Raw genomic sequence first — 14,734 nt, forward strand, 5'->3', positions numbered from 1 at the left:
AGCTGAAGGTCAGTCTTCAGCATGGTGTCTCCAGTGGAGATGTGACTATAATAAGGAAGTTGCTGTGAGCTGGGACGCCTGGCATTGCAGTTCTCTCTGCCCTACAAGGAACTGCATGGATGTACTGGAAGCCTCTCCTGATTGCTGGGGTGCTACATTGAGTCATAGTGTTAATTATAGCTCCTGGATGAACCACTCAGGTCATGGTGTTCAGCTTGTCAAAACATCGGTTCCTCATAGTGCAGGCAGATGACTCAGGCAGAATCAAAGGCTGGCGTTTGCCATTATGCTGAGGAATCAGTGGAGGATTTTTGGTGGATATCAGTGACAGATGACATGAACTCAATATTGGTGCTAGGAAACCGTTACCCAAAAGAGAAATAAGTTACTGCATTTTAGAATCGTACAATCATCTAGATTGTAACAACCTCTTAAGGTTCAAGTCCAATCAGTAAGCCATCACTGCCAAGTCCATCTCTAAACTATGTCCCCAAGTGCCACATCTACCTGTCTTTTAAATAGTTTAAGGGATGTTGACTCCACCACTTCTCTGGGCAGCCTGTTCCAATGTTTGACACCCCTTTGCATGAAAAAAAAATTAATCTGAATTTAAATCTAAACCTCCCTTGATGCAACTTGAGGTTGTATCTTCTTGTCCTGTCACTTCTATGGAGCTTGGTGGATCTGATCTTTCCTCTTTGGGCTTGAAAAGATGGTTCTTTTCACAGCGAGTGTCTTAGGGACATTTGATGTGCAGCCCCTAGTATTGAGTGCCTGAGTTTTTTTATTATTCTTAAATTGGAAAGGATGCTGTAAACATTACATGAAATGCTTCCTTAAAATTTATAGAGTTGGAGGAATTTGGATACAGAATTTGGATACCATAATGAAGTAGGCATGCAGTTGACTACGGTGCAAATTTCAAGAATAACCAATAGTATACTGTGTCTCGTGGAACACAAAATTATTTGAGTTCATGAGGTTCTCATATATGATACTGTGTTTATTTTGTTTTTCCTGTCTGCACAGGATTTAAAAAAAAAAAAAAGTAGTGGGGGAGGAAGAGATAATTTAAAGAGTATCAAATATCTGTACACAGAAGTCATTACTTGATTTACATGGAGTATGGCTTTATATGGTAATACTTCTAACCAGCAGGAAGGAAATACAATACTGAAATATTACTTATAACAGTAAAATGCATATTGCTCTCCTTTTCTACAAATTCTGTCAGAGGCTGATATTTCACTTTGGCTGAATGACTTGATAAACATTGTGTGGGAAGCTGCTGCTTACCTGTCTATTCCAGTTATATTTACTTCCTTATGGAGAGATGGAATGTGAACCTTCTCTGTTTGTGGAGACCAAAGCATTTTTTGGACATGTTTATACTAGAATAAATTTATACTGAAGGATATGAAACAATTAGAATTGCCTTTTTGTTTGCCCTGTTTAAACTCCCACCACATATGCTTAATTATGCATTTTGAGGTGAAGACTAAAGAATGAAACTTTCAGGAGCACTCAGAATTCACCTCATTTTTACTGCAGTGATTTCAAGATGGTTTTCCATCACTTTTAATAGAAAAAGTAATTGAAGCAGTGTTGAGCACATGTGAAAATCCTACCTGTAATGTGCATTTGAATTATATAGAAGATTCATGCCTTCTTTCAAACTGCCTTAGGAGACTAGCTTAACATGGAAAGTATTTTATTGCTTAACAGATAAACAATTGCAGCAACCAGAACCCAAGAGCGTTTTTAATTTCAATCAAAAACCCCCACAAAAGGTCATCTAGTGCTTTAAAATGCTGGTGCAGAAATCAGAGCAGGGCACTGGAAGCCCACGCTTCTTTTGCAGCCAAACTTCTGTTCTAGGTTGTTCCGTATTTTGCGTGTGAGAGTCACTGCCTAGCATCTGTTAATGCATCATTACAATGAAGCCTCGTGTCCCTAGGAGGGAAGTGGTGGGAAGCGCTGTGCTCATGCTCCCCGCCTGTCCCGCTGGGTCGCTCGGCGGTGCACTGATGTCACGGTGGCACAGACAGGCTGCCAAGCAGCAGCTGCCTTCGCCAAGCACCTTGTTTGGAGCCGCGACTGCTCCGCACCAGGCTATTTGTGGCACGGACTGAAATGCGCAGCGGGCTTGGCTGGCCACCGAGCCGTCTCTGTAAGAGTCCCTGCCTGCCCCTGGCAGCCGCTGGCGTGGGCAGCCAGATTGGAAAGCTGTCCACAGAAAGGAGCGAGGAGTGAGGCGGCAGTCATCCTTCAGCAGGGATTAGGCAGTGCGCCTGTTTTTGCTATTGTTTACCAAAGCCCTTCTGGTAACCAGTGTAACACTTCTCCCTCCCTCTTCTACCATTTCCTTCAGCACCTTCCCTACCACCAGTTTTGGCTTCTGATAAGATCCTCAGTGTGCCAAGAGGAGACTGTCTTTTTCTTTCATACCTACCTTTCCCAGTTAAATGCTCAATTCCCTTTTCTCCCTAACACTGCATCTTTAACAACAGTCTGGTATGTTTTGTCACATATCTCAGGGAATGCCCTTGGGGAGCTGCTGCTGCTGCAAAACAACCCCTTACATACTTCTCACTTCCCATGGAGACAGCTTCACCTGAGAGTAACCTAGAATTCCCTAATGAAAATGCAGTGTATTTTTAACAATGTATTTCAGATCTTGGCAGCATGCCTCCTGCAAAATGTCAGGAAAGAGAAAGATGGCCAGCTGCTCTGGATTTGTGGATTACTAGACCTTCACAGTAGAAGCTGTGTTTTGCTTCAGTAGCATCAAGGCCCTTTTAAAACTGTCAAGCTCCTTTCTTGCTTAATGGAAGAAATTGGGAGTCATTCCACCAACAGAAATGGTAATATGACTGGAGAATGAGGCAGCTTCTACATATTGGACATATGGAGTCCTATTACTTTGAAGAACTTGTTCTTGAAGAAAACTAGGAAGATAAAAGCAGGCTTTTTGGATGGACATCTCACTGTACTAACTCCCTGTACTACTTGCTTTGCTACAGCCATGCAGAAGATTGCACAGCAGCAAGCTGAAGAAGCAAACAAATGTTTTCTTGTTGACCAAAGAGGACATGAGGCAGTAGAAGTGGCTTCCAGCCACATGGGTCACATGTGGATTTTAGGTCACTGCAAGAATTGTAGTAGTCCACCAGGAGAAAGACTCTACAGGGCACTTTTGAGTTACAGCAGCATCTTCCCAGGAGAATTGTCTGTGATCTGGGGCAAAATACAGGAAAAGAGTTGGGAAATTGTTGAAAAAATAGTAATAAGAGGAAGAGATAGGCTGACTTGCTGTTTCTTATCTTAGTGGCTTTGTTCACCTGCACTAATCCTGGTTGAATCAGCATTTTTACTCTACTGCAGTCAGTCTTGCTGAAGTTTTTTATACCCACAGAAGTTCAGCATTGACCTGTGCAGAAAGTGTTGGGAAGCAAGAGAAAGAAGAAGAACTGGCGTCACTATTACTGCATGTCTGTTGGCAGACACGGCTCATTTTAATCACTCATGCTCCAGAGAATGCAGAAACCCTTTGTTCCGGGACTGCAGTGGTGCTCTGGCAAGATCCTTGTGGCCTAGGGCTACAATCTGAGCATTGCTTCATCTGGAGCTTGCCCCATGGCAGATAAAAATAGGGCTTGAGCTGCAGCCAGGCTGTGTCAGTGGTGAGGGTGCAGCCTCCTTAGCCTGTTAGAGCTTGTGACTCCTGGTAGCTCTGGCATAGGGTGAATAATCACACCTACGGACAGGCAAATAAGCAGGGAAATAGCTTGCCTAGGGGCTTGCTCCTTGTTGAGGGTAAGTGAAGGCAAGACACTGACCAAACCCATTCCACAAATTTGTCAGCAGAAGCAGCAGTAGGACTGTGTTGGCTGAGCTGTGGGAAGGTGGCTGCGTGCAAGCTCAGGCCTGCATGGACAGTGGTGTGTGGGCTGCTGTACGCTTGCTGAGCAAGCTGTCCCAAGCTGCTGGTGAGATAAAGGGCCAAAAACCATCATCAACCAGACCCTCTGCGGTATATCCTAGGAAGGTACAGGTATATTAAGAAACTGTAGCCTTGACTGGACCTTGTGTCATATCCTGTGACAGGACAAGAGGAAATTGGCCTCACAGGAGGTTTAGATTGGAGATCGGGACAATTTTTTTCATGGAAATGTTGTCAAACACTGGAGTCACCATCCCTACAGGTTTAAAAGATCTGTAGGTGTGGCACTTGGGGACATGGTTTAATGGTGAATATGGCAGTATTAGTTTAATGGTTGGACTCAGTGGTCTTGAGGTCTTTTCCAACCTAAATGATTCTGTCATTCTCTGATCTTCTAGTTCTAGTTTCTCTATTTGTTCCTGTTACTCATCTCCTTCTTGTCATCCTCTGCTTCCTCATGCCCCCTCACAGACTAGCAGATTCTTCCCCAGTGTGCTATGTGTCATGAGCACAAAGTGCATGCAGTTCTGCAGTTCAAGGGATTGCCAACAAGGCTGAGACAGTTCAACACAAAATTTTGTTACTCAGGAGGGCTTTCCAAAAGCCTTCCTTTTCTGCAGTTAGAAAATGCAGGAAGCCAAGTATCCCACATCTGCCACATGCATTGTGCTTCAAATACAGAGAGCTTGGGGAAGGGGTGGAATTATTAGCTGCAGATCTTACTTCAGTTAGTGTTCTTGCATTGGGTAATTATTCTAAATGCAGCACATCACTGGAAATAAAGCTTTGATTTTCCTCCTTCATATATTGTCCATTATGGCATGCCTGTCAGTTTTGTTAATGGCCTGAGAAACATAACAGAAATCAAATTATCTGCCTGTACCTACCCCTTGTCTGAAGTACTGACAAGAGGAAAGACACCTATAGATACATTCAACACATGACTTTGAGGACACAAGTGGAGCACTAAAGGCGATTTTTACAATGTAATTAACACACTATAGCATTAAAGCAATATTTACCTGGAGACAGGAGTCTTCTCTGCCTGCTTTCCACTGCTGTTTTGCCCATGATAAAATATTGTTGGACTCTGCCTTCCCACGCACTCAGCAGAAAGGAGCTGCAGACAAGTTTGGTGGTGAACGTATTTGCTCAGACCACAGCTCTCCTGGGCAGCTTCTGTCAGCAGGCAGCAGCGAGGACCCTTTCCAGCATCCGAGTTTACATGAGGGCCTGGCAGGGGAGTGTTCTCCTCTGTGCACAGCCAGCCTCAGTAAATCTCAGCGTGACAGGCTCACAGCCCTGCTGCTGAACTTTTAACTTGAAGCTCTAGCAGGGTGCTGAGTTGCTCCAGCTACATGACACGGAGCTGTGAAAGTAAATCACTTCGCTGGAACAAGGGGAAGTCCAGCATATTGTCTTGCAGACTTTGCCTGCAGCTTCTTTGCAGTATAAGCATAGAATAGATACTCCCGGGAAAGCAATCAGAGCAGGATGGACTTCCAGCGCAGAGCTCAGCCGTACCCCATCCCAGAGGATCAAGAGCTTGTGTACAAGGTCGCTCCTGATGCTCACAACTCTGCAAGAAATGAAGACGAGAAACCAGTGTCAAAACTGCAACGTAGGCACAGTGAAATAAAACTCTACAAAGAGTTTTGTGACTTTTATGCAAGATTGTAAGTTCATTCTGTTCAGCTTCGGGGTGTAACTGCAGTGACATTACTGGTGTATTGTACATAATGTATTGTATTATCTGAGATCTGGGGCTCAGGCTGTGCAAGCTGTTCTCTCATCCAGCCTTTGCCACTGTTCTGCTTGAAACATTGCCAATTGGAATTGTCAACTAAAATTTGAATTGTTTCTTTAAATTTCATCATTAATTGCATCAGAAATTTTTATCAGCAGTAAAAATGGTGTTGGAATTTGTAAAGTAGTCCCTCTGCCTTCAGGTTGTTTGCCAGTTATTCTGGGCAAATGGATAAACCGCTTCATTAATGCAGAAGTATTACATACTTCACTAGTTTTACATATATGATGTGTATCAAAGTGAAGCACTTTTTCCTGAAGAGGGAAGCTTTGTTTTTACTTGGTTTTGAACTTTGTTTCATGTTTTTGCTTGGATTATGCTTTAGGTACAGCAGTGCTCTAACATCCTTAGTGCTTGAGCACTATTGAAGTGATGATGAAAGTTCCCAGTTTCTCTTATGATTATTCTTCATTTGGATTGATAAGGAGGATGGGGAAATTGACTGAGGTTTTGCCCTACAGAAAGTATACACAGTTCATGAAGACCATTGGGGATCTTTATAGTTGATCACAGTTTATATATATAGTCACTGCAGTTTATCCATAGATCTGTCTGTTATGTATAGGTTAGACTGTCCTGCGTCTGGTCTTCATCTGACATTTGCACACTTATTTAACTGTGAGGGCAGTGGATATTTGGATTGCAGTCACTGTTTTCCTCATCTGCAAAGATGAAGAGAGAGAGAGAGAAAAAAGTGCCAGCTAATAATAACATGTCAGATGTGACCTTGTGTAGGACTCTTCTGTGAGAAATAGATAAAACACATTCCATTTTGAACCACGTGCTAGGTGTTTGCTTGCTCTCTTGGATGGTGTGCAAGGAATGAATTCAATTCCCAGTGAACATGGTGGGAGCCCAGAGGTCTTATCCACTTGGAAAGTTAAGAAGAAAGGCTTGACATCTTGCAGAGGACTGCAGGCTCTGCACTTACAGGTACAGCATCATAGCTGTATCAAAATGTGTGCATGCATGCACATGTGGTTCAAATAATGTCACTTGTCTAATAACCTTCTGGATACGTTCTGATTCAGTGGTTTTGTCAGCTGACCTGAAATTATAATAAAATTAGACCATTGCCCTATATTTGCTCTCTGCTACCACATGGTATTAGGATAGAGGGGTGATTCTGAAAGGCAGAGCTTTGAGAGTCTAGATATGAGTGACAAAATGTTTGCAAAGGAAAAATCAAAAGAGCCTTTTGCTGGCCTTAATTAATTGAAACAAAGCTATACTGTCTCCCCTCAGATGTAGACAGCTACTCACTACCACTTTTTTGGTCCTGTGCCTTTGAGAAGCAACCAGTGTTGCTGTTTCAGTATTTCTTTACATCCCTGGCATGGGTTTGCCAGCTCGTGTTGGCCTGTGTGTGGGTCGCAGTGGGGCAGCCAGAGCATTCTCACCCTCCCCCTTGGCCCTGGAGTGGGCTATGAGCTGGCACATGATGAGCTGAGCTCCCTGAGATAAACCCTAACAAACCAATCCAAAATCCCATGACTTCAAACTAAATTTGTAAAATGACTTCAAACTATGCAGAACTCGTATAAAGGATATTTATTTAACTACTCTATTTTTCATGAATATCTGCCAGACTAGATCTGCACACTTTCACATTGTTTATTTAGGGCTCTAAACTAATGCTGTTATATATATTACTTTAGAATTAGGAATTGGTTTAGAATAAATAATTTATGTTTTCCTATGTGATGCCAGTCCTCAATTATTAATATTTGCCTTGTTTTCAGTAATTTTAATGTATTTCATGATTTTTATATTATTTTGGATTACCTGTCTTTTTTCATCATAAAAAGGCTATAAATGTGTTTGTAGTTAAGTTTCTGTTTGGGGTTTTTAATTAATTAGAGCACATCACAGGGATTTTATTTCTAAAGCGTTAGCGAGCAGGGAGAAGTGGTAGTTTTATTTTTGAGGAGAGGCCACAAACCATGAAGTTCATTGCAAAACTTGTGTTGAGCAGCTTAGCCTTAGACTGATGCAGTTTGGCCTGGCGTGTCAGGGGGGAAAGTGCTGTTGTCTGTTTAGGTTAATTTTCTGTTTCTTTTTTTTTGACAGCAACATGGCGAACGCGCTTGCAAACGCCATCTGCGAGCGCTGCAGGGGGGGCTTTGCCCCCGCCGAGAAGATCGTCAACAGCAATGGGGAGCTGTACCACGAGCAGTGCTTCGTCTGTGCCCAGTGCTTCCAGCAGTTCCCTGAAGGGCTCTTCTATGAGGTGAGCATGGCAGAGGGCCCCTCCTGTCCCCATGCCCCCTCTTGAGCCTTCATTCCCATGGCTGAAGTAGCTACAGGCAGGGGATAGCTTAGGAAGTCCCATGGGAGAATCTGGGCTCTGAAAGAGTATGCCCGCTAAAGGGAGAAAAAACCAGAAGCATTTCTGTGCTAATTTGGAGGGCATCAATAACCTCCTTCAATCGTGGACCTTAATGTTATTAGCACTGAGAGAAAAACTCCTGGAGATTTTTTTTCTCAGTGCAATTTTTTTCCCTGAAATTTGTGAATCTGATGTATCATACCAGAAATACAGAGAAAACATACTTCTTAGAGGAGAAAGTAATATAGAGGGAAATCCCAGCATATTGTGGTCCACAGGAGGTGTTGCTGAATTGAGTGAGTCCAGTTTGGCACTGGAAAAGAGATGATCTGTATGTGAGCCTTCTGTGATTCAAACCAGACAGTGCCAGTGTAAGATCAACTCTTTAAGTTTAACAGTCCAGAGCATTCGAAATTATCAGTTCTTAACACACTTTCAGGGGTTAAAACCTGATCTTACTCAAATTTTCAGCTCCATGTTGATTTGCCTCAGCTTAGGAGAGTATTTTGGTATAGGTTTCATTTTCTTTTACGTTCCCCTACCATGGGAATTCAGAATGTGGCTCAGCACAAAGTGGCTTTAGTGAAAGCTCTAGACTGGTTTCATAAAACACAAAGTGATTGGTATAGGGAACAATGGATAGTGTGAGACAGGGAATTACTGTCAGAGAGATAAGGCCCTGTTCGAGTAGCTTACAGTCCATCTTAGGGTAGCAGTTACAGGATTTGTGTCATATGATGTGGAAAGGAAAATGAGCAGAGTGTAAAAGGAGTAATTCTGTGCCCTCACATACAGGTGTCATCCTTTGGCAGGAGCACAATTGTTTATCTTCCACAGAAGCATTTCTAATTTTACAGAGGCATGTTATGTGGTGATGAGGAGAGGCTGAGGGAGGAGTGTGGATTGCAAAAGAGACTGGCTAAGGGGATTCCTGGGGATTTGCTTTTTCTCACCTTTTTTGAGGATCAAAAGGCTCTCGGGATAGTGTTACACAAATTGTAATAACTCAGCCTCTAGTGTTCCATAAGACATCAAAAGGTGAGCTGCAAGGCAGAATTAATTAAATGGAAACAAAAGAACACCCCCCCTAGATACTTAACAAGTTGCATTACAATTGTGAATATATACTGAGCTGACTCAGTAGAGTCCATCCTGACATGTTAAGACCTGAGGAAATGTAAAGCAATACAAACGTTCAAAACTAAAATATTTGTAACTATGTTAATAAATTTGTCTTTAACCAATAAAACGTATTTTCTCTAAATAATGAATACTCTATCAATTCTTTTTTCTGACTCAAAAAACAGCGAGACATTCCAGGGACCTCTTTCAGAAAGTTGAATGGTCCTTAAAGAAAAAAATCTGGGAAATTATGCTCTAGGCAACCTGTATCTTCTAGGAGAGACTACAGCAGAAAGAAAGTCCTACTTTTGGACCTAGTCCAGGAGTGTTGCAGTCTCTCTGTTGCTCAAGGGTGGCCATACCTGAATCTCAGTGGCAGAGGCAAGTATCCTGTGGTGCTTAAATGTAATGGATGCAGACATTTGGCTTCCTACTGCTACCTTCCAAACACTCATATTCATGAGCTTCTTTACTGTGCACTGGTACAAGTTGCCCAGAGAGATTGTGAGGTCTCCCTCACTGGAGATATTCAAGAATCATCTGGATGCAATTCTGTGCAGTGTGTTCTCGGATGACCTTGCTTGAGCAGGGAGGTTTGACCAGATGACCCCACCTCTAACCTGACCCATTCTGTGAGAGGGAGGAAAGCCCTGAGCAGGTAGAAGACAGGCTTAGGTTCATGAGTGCTCAAAAATGGCTGATAGCGCTCACAGGACTTGAGATAATCTGTGTGACTGTCAAGAAAAACAGTGACTGGAGAAGATGGGCAGAAAGGACATTTTCCTCAGACTGGCTTAATGCAGTCTTTGAGAAGATGAATGTGTTTGGAGGTAATGTGTTTTTCTGAGCAGGTTCCCGTGGGTAAACACAGGCATTGTTGGTTGCCCAGCATGAACTTGTGTTTATTCTGTACCTGGTTTAGCTAAGCTAGTTCTTCTTGGAAATGATTTCCAGCTCTTAGCAATTAGGAAGACAAATATTGTTCCCCTGCCTATTGCAAGCCTTGCAGGGTTCCCCCAGTTAGTCATTAAGCTGCTTATCACACTTTCTGTCAAACGCTGCCGTGATAAGCCTTCACGCTGTGTTCCACGGGTGGGGGTGGAACTGGTCAGGCCTCCTGTGCTGCAGGACTTATCTCTGGGCTGCCTTGCAAGCACCCCGATCAGCACAGCTCACTGTGGTCCGGCCCTGGAGCCGGGTCACTCACAGGCACAAATGGTGCCCATCCACTGCTTAGAGTCTGCACAGCATAGCAGGGGCTTTGTGGATGTCCTCTTGAGCCTGTGTTACAAATGATAGTTTGGATTCCTGAGAGCTGCGTGTCCAATGTTGCACAGAAACTGTGGGTATGGTATATTAGATTGGTGTTCCAGTTTGCTCAGTAACATCATTTTAGCAAGTTTTTTTATGCACTCATTCTAAACAAAAATTAGCACGATCACATTCCAGTACCAAACTGTAGGGTTACCAAACTCCATTCTTTGCTGTTAGGTGTGAAGTGGTAGCAATTCTGGTCTGCTTGTACTCCACCACCTTGAAGGTGTGTATTCCCTAGAGCTGCTGTTGCAGCATTTCTCTACAGGTAGCAGTGCACTGTCTTGAACTAATGGCAGAACAGATGGTCATGTTTGTTTCTATTCCAGTTGTACCTAGAGTGTTTTCTTAAAATGGTTTTTACCAAAAGCTTCCTTAGAAAAACAATCTTTGAAGTCTCAGTTTTTGTGCATGACTTTCCACTTAAGTTAGCTAAAAGCATGCAAGTAAGCTGGAGGTTATTTCAAAGTGAGATGTTTTCTGCAGAGCCATTTACCTCATGGACCTTCAGCATACAGCAGTGAAATGACCTTGCTTTTACACTATGTACTGTAAGATTTGTTACAGAAGCTCAAGGTTTTCTCTGATAATAACTGCTGGGTCATCCACAAAGGGCAGAGCAAAGGAGCAGAGAGGTTGAAAGTATAAACAAGACTGGATGGAAATCAACCTGCCTGATGCAAATAAGAGGGGAAGAAAACCTGTTTGGTCTGGTCAGATCAACATGTGGTGGCTTTGAAATTCAAGCAAACCTAAGCATCCCCCATTGGACCACCTGTTTACACAGAACAGGAAACTGTCGGGTTTTTTTCAGTTTGAAAAGGATTTTATCCTGCAGGAAGCAAGCACAATTCACAATGAACCAGTAATTTCCATTGCTTCTTGAGAAAGTAATAGCCCTGTACCTCCTAATTATTATTCCTTAAAAAGCCAAAAGTAAAAAGTAATCTGTTTTAGAGTATTACACTGGGCTAGCACTTGATAAATTTCTGGCAGAGACTTCTGAAAAGGTCTGTACTGAGTTAATGTCTTTCTGTTCCTAACAGGTGCAATTCAGATTGGGCACAGGAATTTTCTAACCATAAATATCTAGTGAAATGTTTTATTAGATCCTCATCCTGCCAGTTGAAAGAGTATTTATTATATTTATATTGTATTCGATCCTTGTCATTTCATATTATACAACAGGTAATCTTGAAACACATTTCTGTATTTTCTGTCCATGCACAAAACCTTGCTTTGTGGGTTGCATTTAATGCTATTCACTTGATTTTGTCTTAGACCCAGTAAAAAGAAAGGAGTGAGGTTTCCTGCTGTCCTCCTTGTTCCACTGTTTAAACTGAGACATTCAAATCCAAACATTTTATAGCATACCTAATATTGTCTGTGTGGTTTTGACCTGCTCATTGGCATTTGTGTCTAATAATAATGGTGCCTGAAGGTATCTAAACATTTCCCTTCATTTCAGCACATATTTGCCTACGTGTTTTTACATATTCATTGGCTAAGCTACTAATGCAGTGCTGTTGAATCTTTTTATCCTGTATGGGGTTTTTTTTCAATGAGAGCTTGAACTGTAGCTGAACTAAGCTGTGATAAAATTCAAATCCCTTAAAATCAAATTAATTTGATCGATGTAGTGAACTTTGCTTCTTAATATTTGGACTTGATTATCTTAAGGGTCTCTCCCAGCCTAAATGATTTTACAATTCTATGAAATAAGCATCATCAAGAAAAGGGCTTATTTCCCTTCATGTTTTTGCTGAGCTGCTCCATAAATTGGAAAGATTTCTGCTCCTGGGTGTTCTTCCTACCCCAGCCTCCACCATATGTACTTCCTCTGGTATGCTGGGTCATTCTGTTAGGAAATGTAGAGAGAGGAAGACATCAAATAGGTTTGGGAAAAATGTTTTTCCCCTCCTGCTGGCCAAGGCTGTTTGTTAGCTAATTTCCTGCTCAGAATGTGCTTGGTTGCTTCAGTTGCAGTGGTCTGTCAAAATTCAATGTCTCTTGTGATGTAAATGAGTGACTGAAAATTCCTTACACTCTCAGCAGTACTGGAGAAATGGTGTGCTATTAGCACTACATGCTAACTAGTAGGTGAATTAAGGTGGGTGAATGTAATGCTTAGCACATGTAGCTCATGGTCTGTTCTTTTTCTTCTTCATCCCCTCATGTTTAAGTACCTAACTGTATCTGGAAACACATCAGGCTGTTACAGCATTTAAGAGCATGTTCCTTATCCCTCTAATGCTCAGATCATTTTCTATTTGCAGTTTGAAGGGAGGAAGTACTGTGAACATGATTTCCAAATGCTTTTTGCTCCTTGCTGCCATCAGTGTGGTAAGTTTGAATTTAAGGTGAAATACTTACACTGATCACAAATGGGAGTATCACTGGAGGAAGATGTGCTGCCCTTGTGTCTGTTCTCTGGGAGGTGCTCATGTTCAGCCGAGCATCTGAACTTCAGGAATGAGCTAGACTTCAGAGAAACTGGGGAGTTGCTTTTTCCAAAGGTCATAAACCAGTAGGATTTAAAAACAAAATTTGCATTCTTTTAGTAAGTAATTTAGCTGTTGAGCCAGTGATCCAATGAACAGACCATTCATAAACTTCTCATTGTATACACCATTCATGGCTCCTGATTATTTATATCCATACATCTCTATGTGCTGACGTTTGTCCCTTTTCATGTAGCTGAAACCCTTCAACAAGACTTTGTCATCTGCTTTGACTCTTGTAACCCACCCGTGCTGTCCTACTTCACAGAAGCTGAGATAATGTTCATCATCTAGTGTTATAAGCAAGTGATGGGCAGCTGGGCCCCCACTGACTTTTTTGAACTGAATACCTTCCAGGTTTCAGTGTTTAACATCCATCCCACGTGATACTGAGGGCTGCTTTTTATTTGCCACTGTTGATGCAGACGTTTTGCATCTGCTGCGCTGTAATCACTTGCATATTTTCCTTTTCCCCTGTGTGTGACACATTTTGCTGGGCCAGAAATGGGAAGTCATTATTTGACTATTCCGTAAACTGCTGTGGAAACCCTTGTGTTTCTTTGGCAACTTTGGCAAGGTGCTAAAGCTTTAATTTATCTCAGTGAGGCCTTTCCTCTTGTGCTGGGAGGAGTTGGAACACCGGGGGAGAGGGAAGCAGATGTTATGGAACTATGAATTTAAGGCTGCAGATGTGAACAAGCAGGGGAAGAGGAAGAAATGAGTTGATGGCAACTTGTGAGGAGCTATGCTGCCTATCTCCAGGATTTCTCCTGCACAGTTGGTATAGCTACACCTTCTCCTATCCTCTCTCCTGGTACTGCCAGCTCCCTTAAAACCTTATCAAGGTTCTGCCCAGAGCTGAGTTTTCCCACTGCTTATACTTTATAAACACAGACAAAGTAAATGGGTCTGTTGTCAATGATGAGGCCTTGAGCATTCCTGACAGGTCTGGAGTCCATCGGATTTTGTTCTTGAAAAGCCAAGACTTCATGGGAATGCTGCAGAGTCGCATGCTGGATGGTATCAGCCACAGCAGTTCCCTGCCTGATCGCTCCCCTTTGGCAGCTCGTGGAGGTGTTCTCCAGAGCCAGAGCTCAGCCTCTGACAGCATTGGGAAGCTGAGCTCCCAACACATTTTGCACTGTTCAAAGCCCCTGGATACACTGTCCATCAGCATAGAGAACAACCAAGTCCCATGTGATGGACATCACTCCACTGCCTGTGCAGTACAGTCATATTGTGCATGCAGAACACCAGTTCTCACACTGTTTTTTTAATACTTTATGGGACAGGACTCCTTATGGTAGGCCAGACATTGTGTGTGTAGGATTGACTGTTCTGCAGCTTCGCTGCACCCCTGCATTTGGACTCCATGGGAGATTTTTACAGGAGGTCCACAGCCACCCAAGCTCAGTTCTGTTGTGCCTTGAGTATACAATACCTTCAAGGCTTGGTCCTAGTGGAGTAGGAACCACTGCTATGTACATGGCAAGTTAAATTTGTCATACTCTCAAAGAAAAGAAGGAGAAAGATGATTAGGAAACAAGAAAGCCCTTATTATACAAAGTACTCCATAAATTTCTTAACAGCTTAAGAAATAAGTAAAACCATTGCTGGACCAAAAAGGGATTATTGCAGAGAGAGGGTGGAGTGTGCATATAGAAGGACTTGTATGTAAAGAGCAGAAGGTTTTCCATCTGCAAAGATGTTTTCTTCTG

At 42.5% G+C, this 14,734-nt stretch overlaps 1 protein-coding gene across 9 annotated transcripts in view; it reads left to right on the forward strand.

The window, feature by feature from the left end:
- LIMS1 (LIM zinc finger domain containing 1) overlaps positions 1-14,734 on the forward strand; it is a 73,046-nt gene that overhangs the window by 48,863 nt on the left and 9,449 nt on the right. For 6 of the 9 annotated variants that reach the window (XM_063392688.1, XM_063392689.1, XM_063392691.1 and 3 more), the window contains exons 2-3: positions 7,821-7,980; positions 12,792-12,858. In XM_063392688.1, coding sequence (XP_063248758.1) covers positions 7,821-7,980; positions 12,792-12,858 — 227 coding nt within the window. Of the gene's footprint in view, positions 1-5,311; positions 5,620-7,820; positions 7,981-12,791; positions 12,859-14,734 lie in introns of those variants that run through there. The other 3 variants (XM_063392685.1, XM_063392683.1, XM_063392684.1) reach the window with 1 other exon arrangement.

This window comes from Prinia subflava, chromosome 3 (genome assembly GCF_021018805.1).
Source record: "Prinia subflava isolate CZ2003 ecotype Zambia chromosome 3, Cam_Psub_1.2, whole genome shotgun sequence".
In the NCBI taxonomy this organism is placed as follows: domain Eukaryota; kingdom Metazoa; phylum Chordata; class Aves; order Passeriformes; family Cisticolidae; genus Prinia; species Prinia subflava.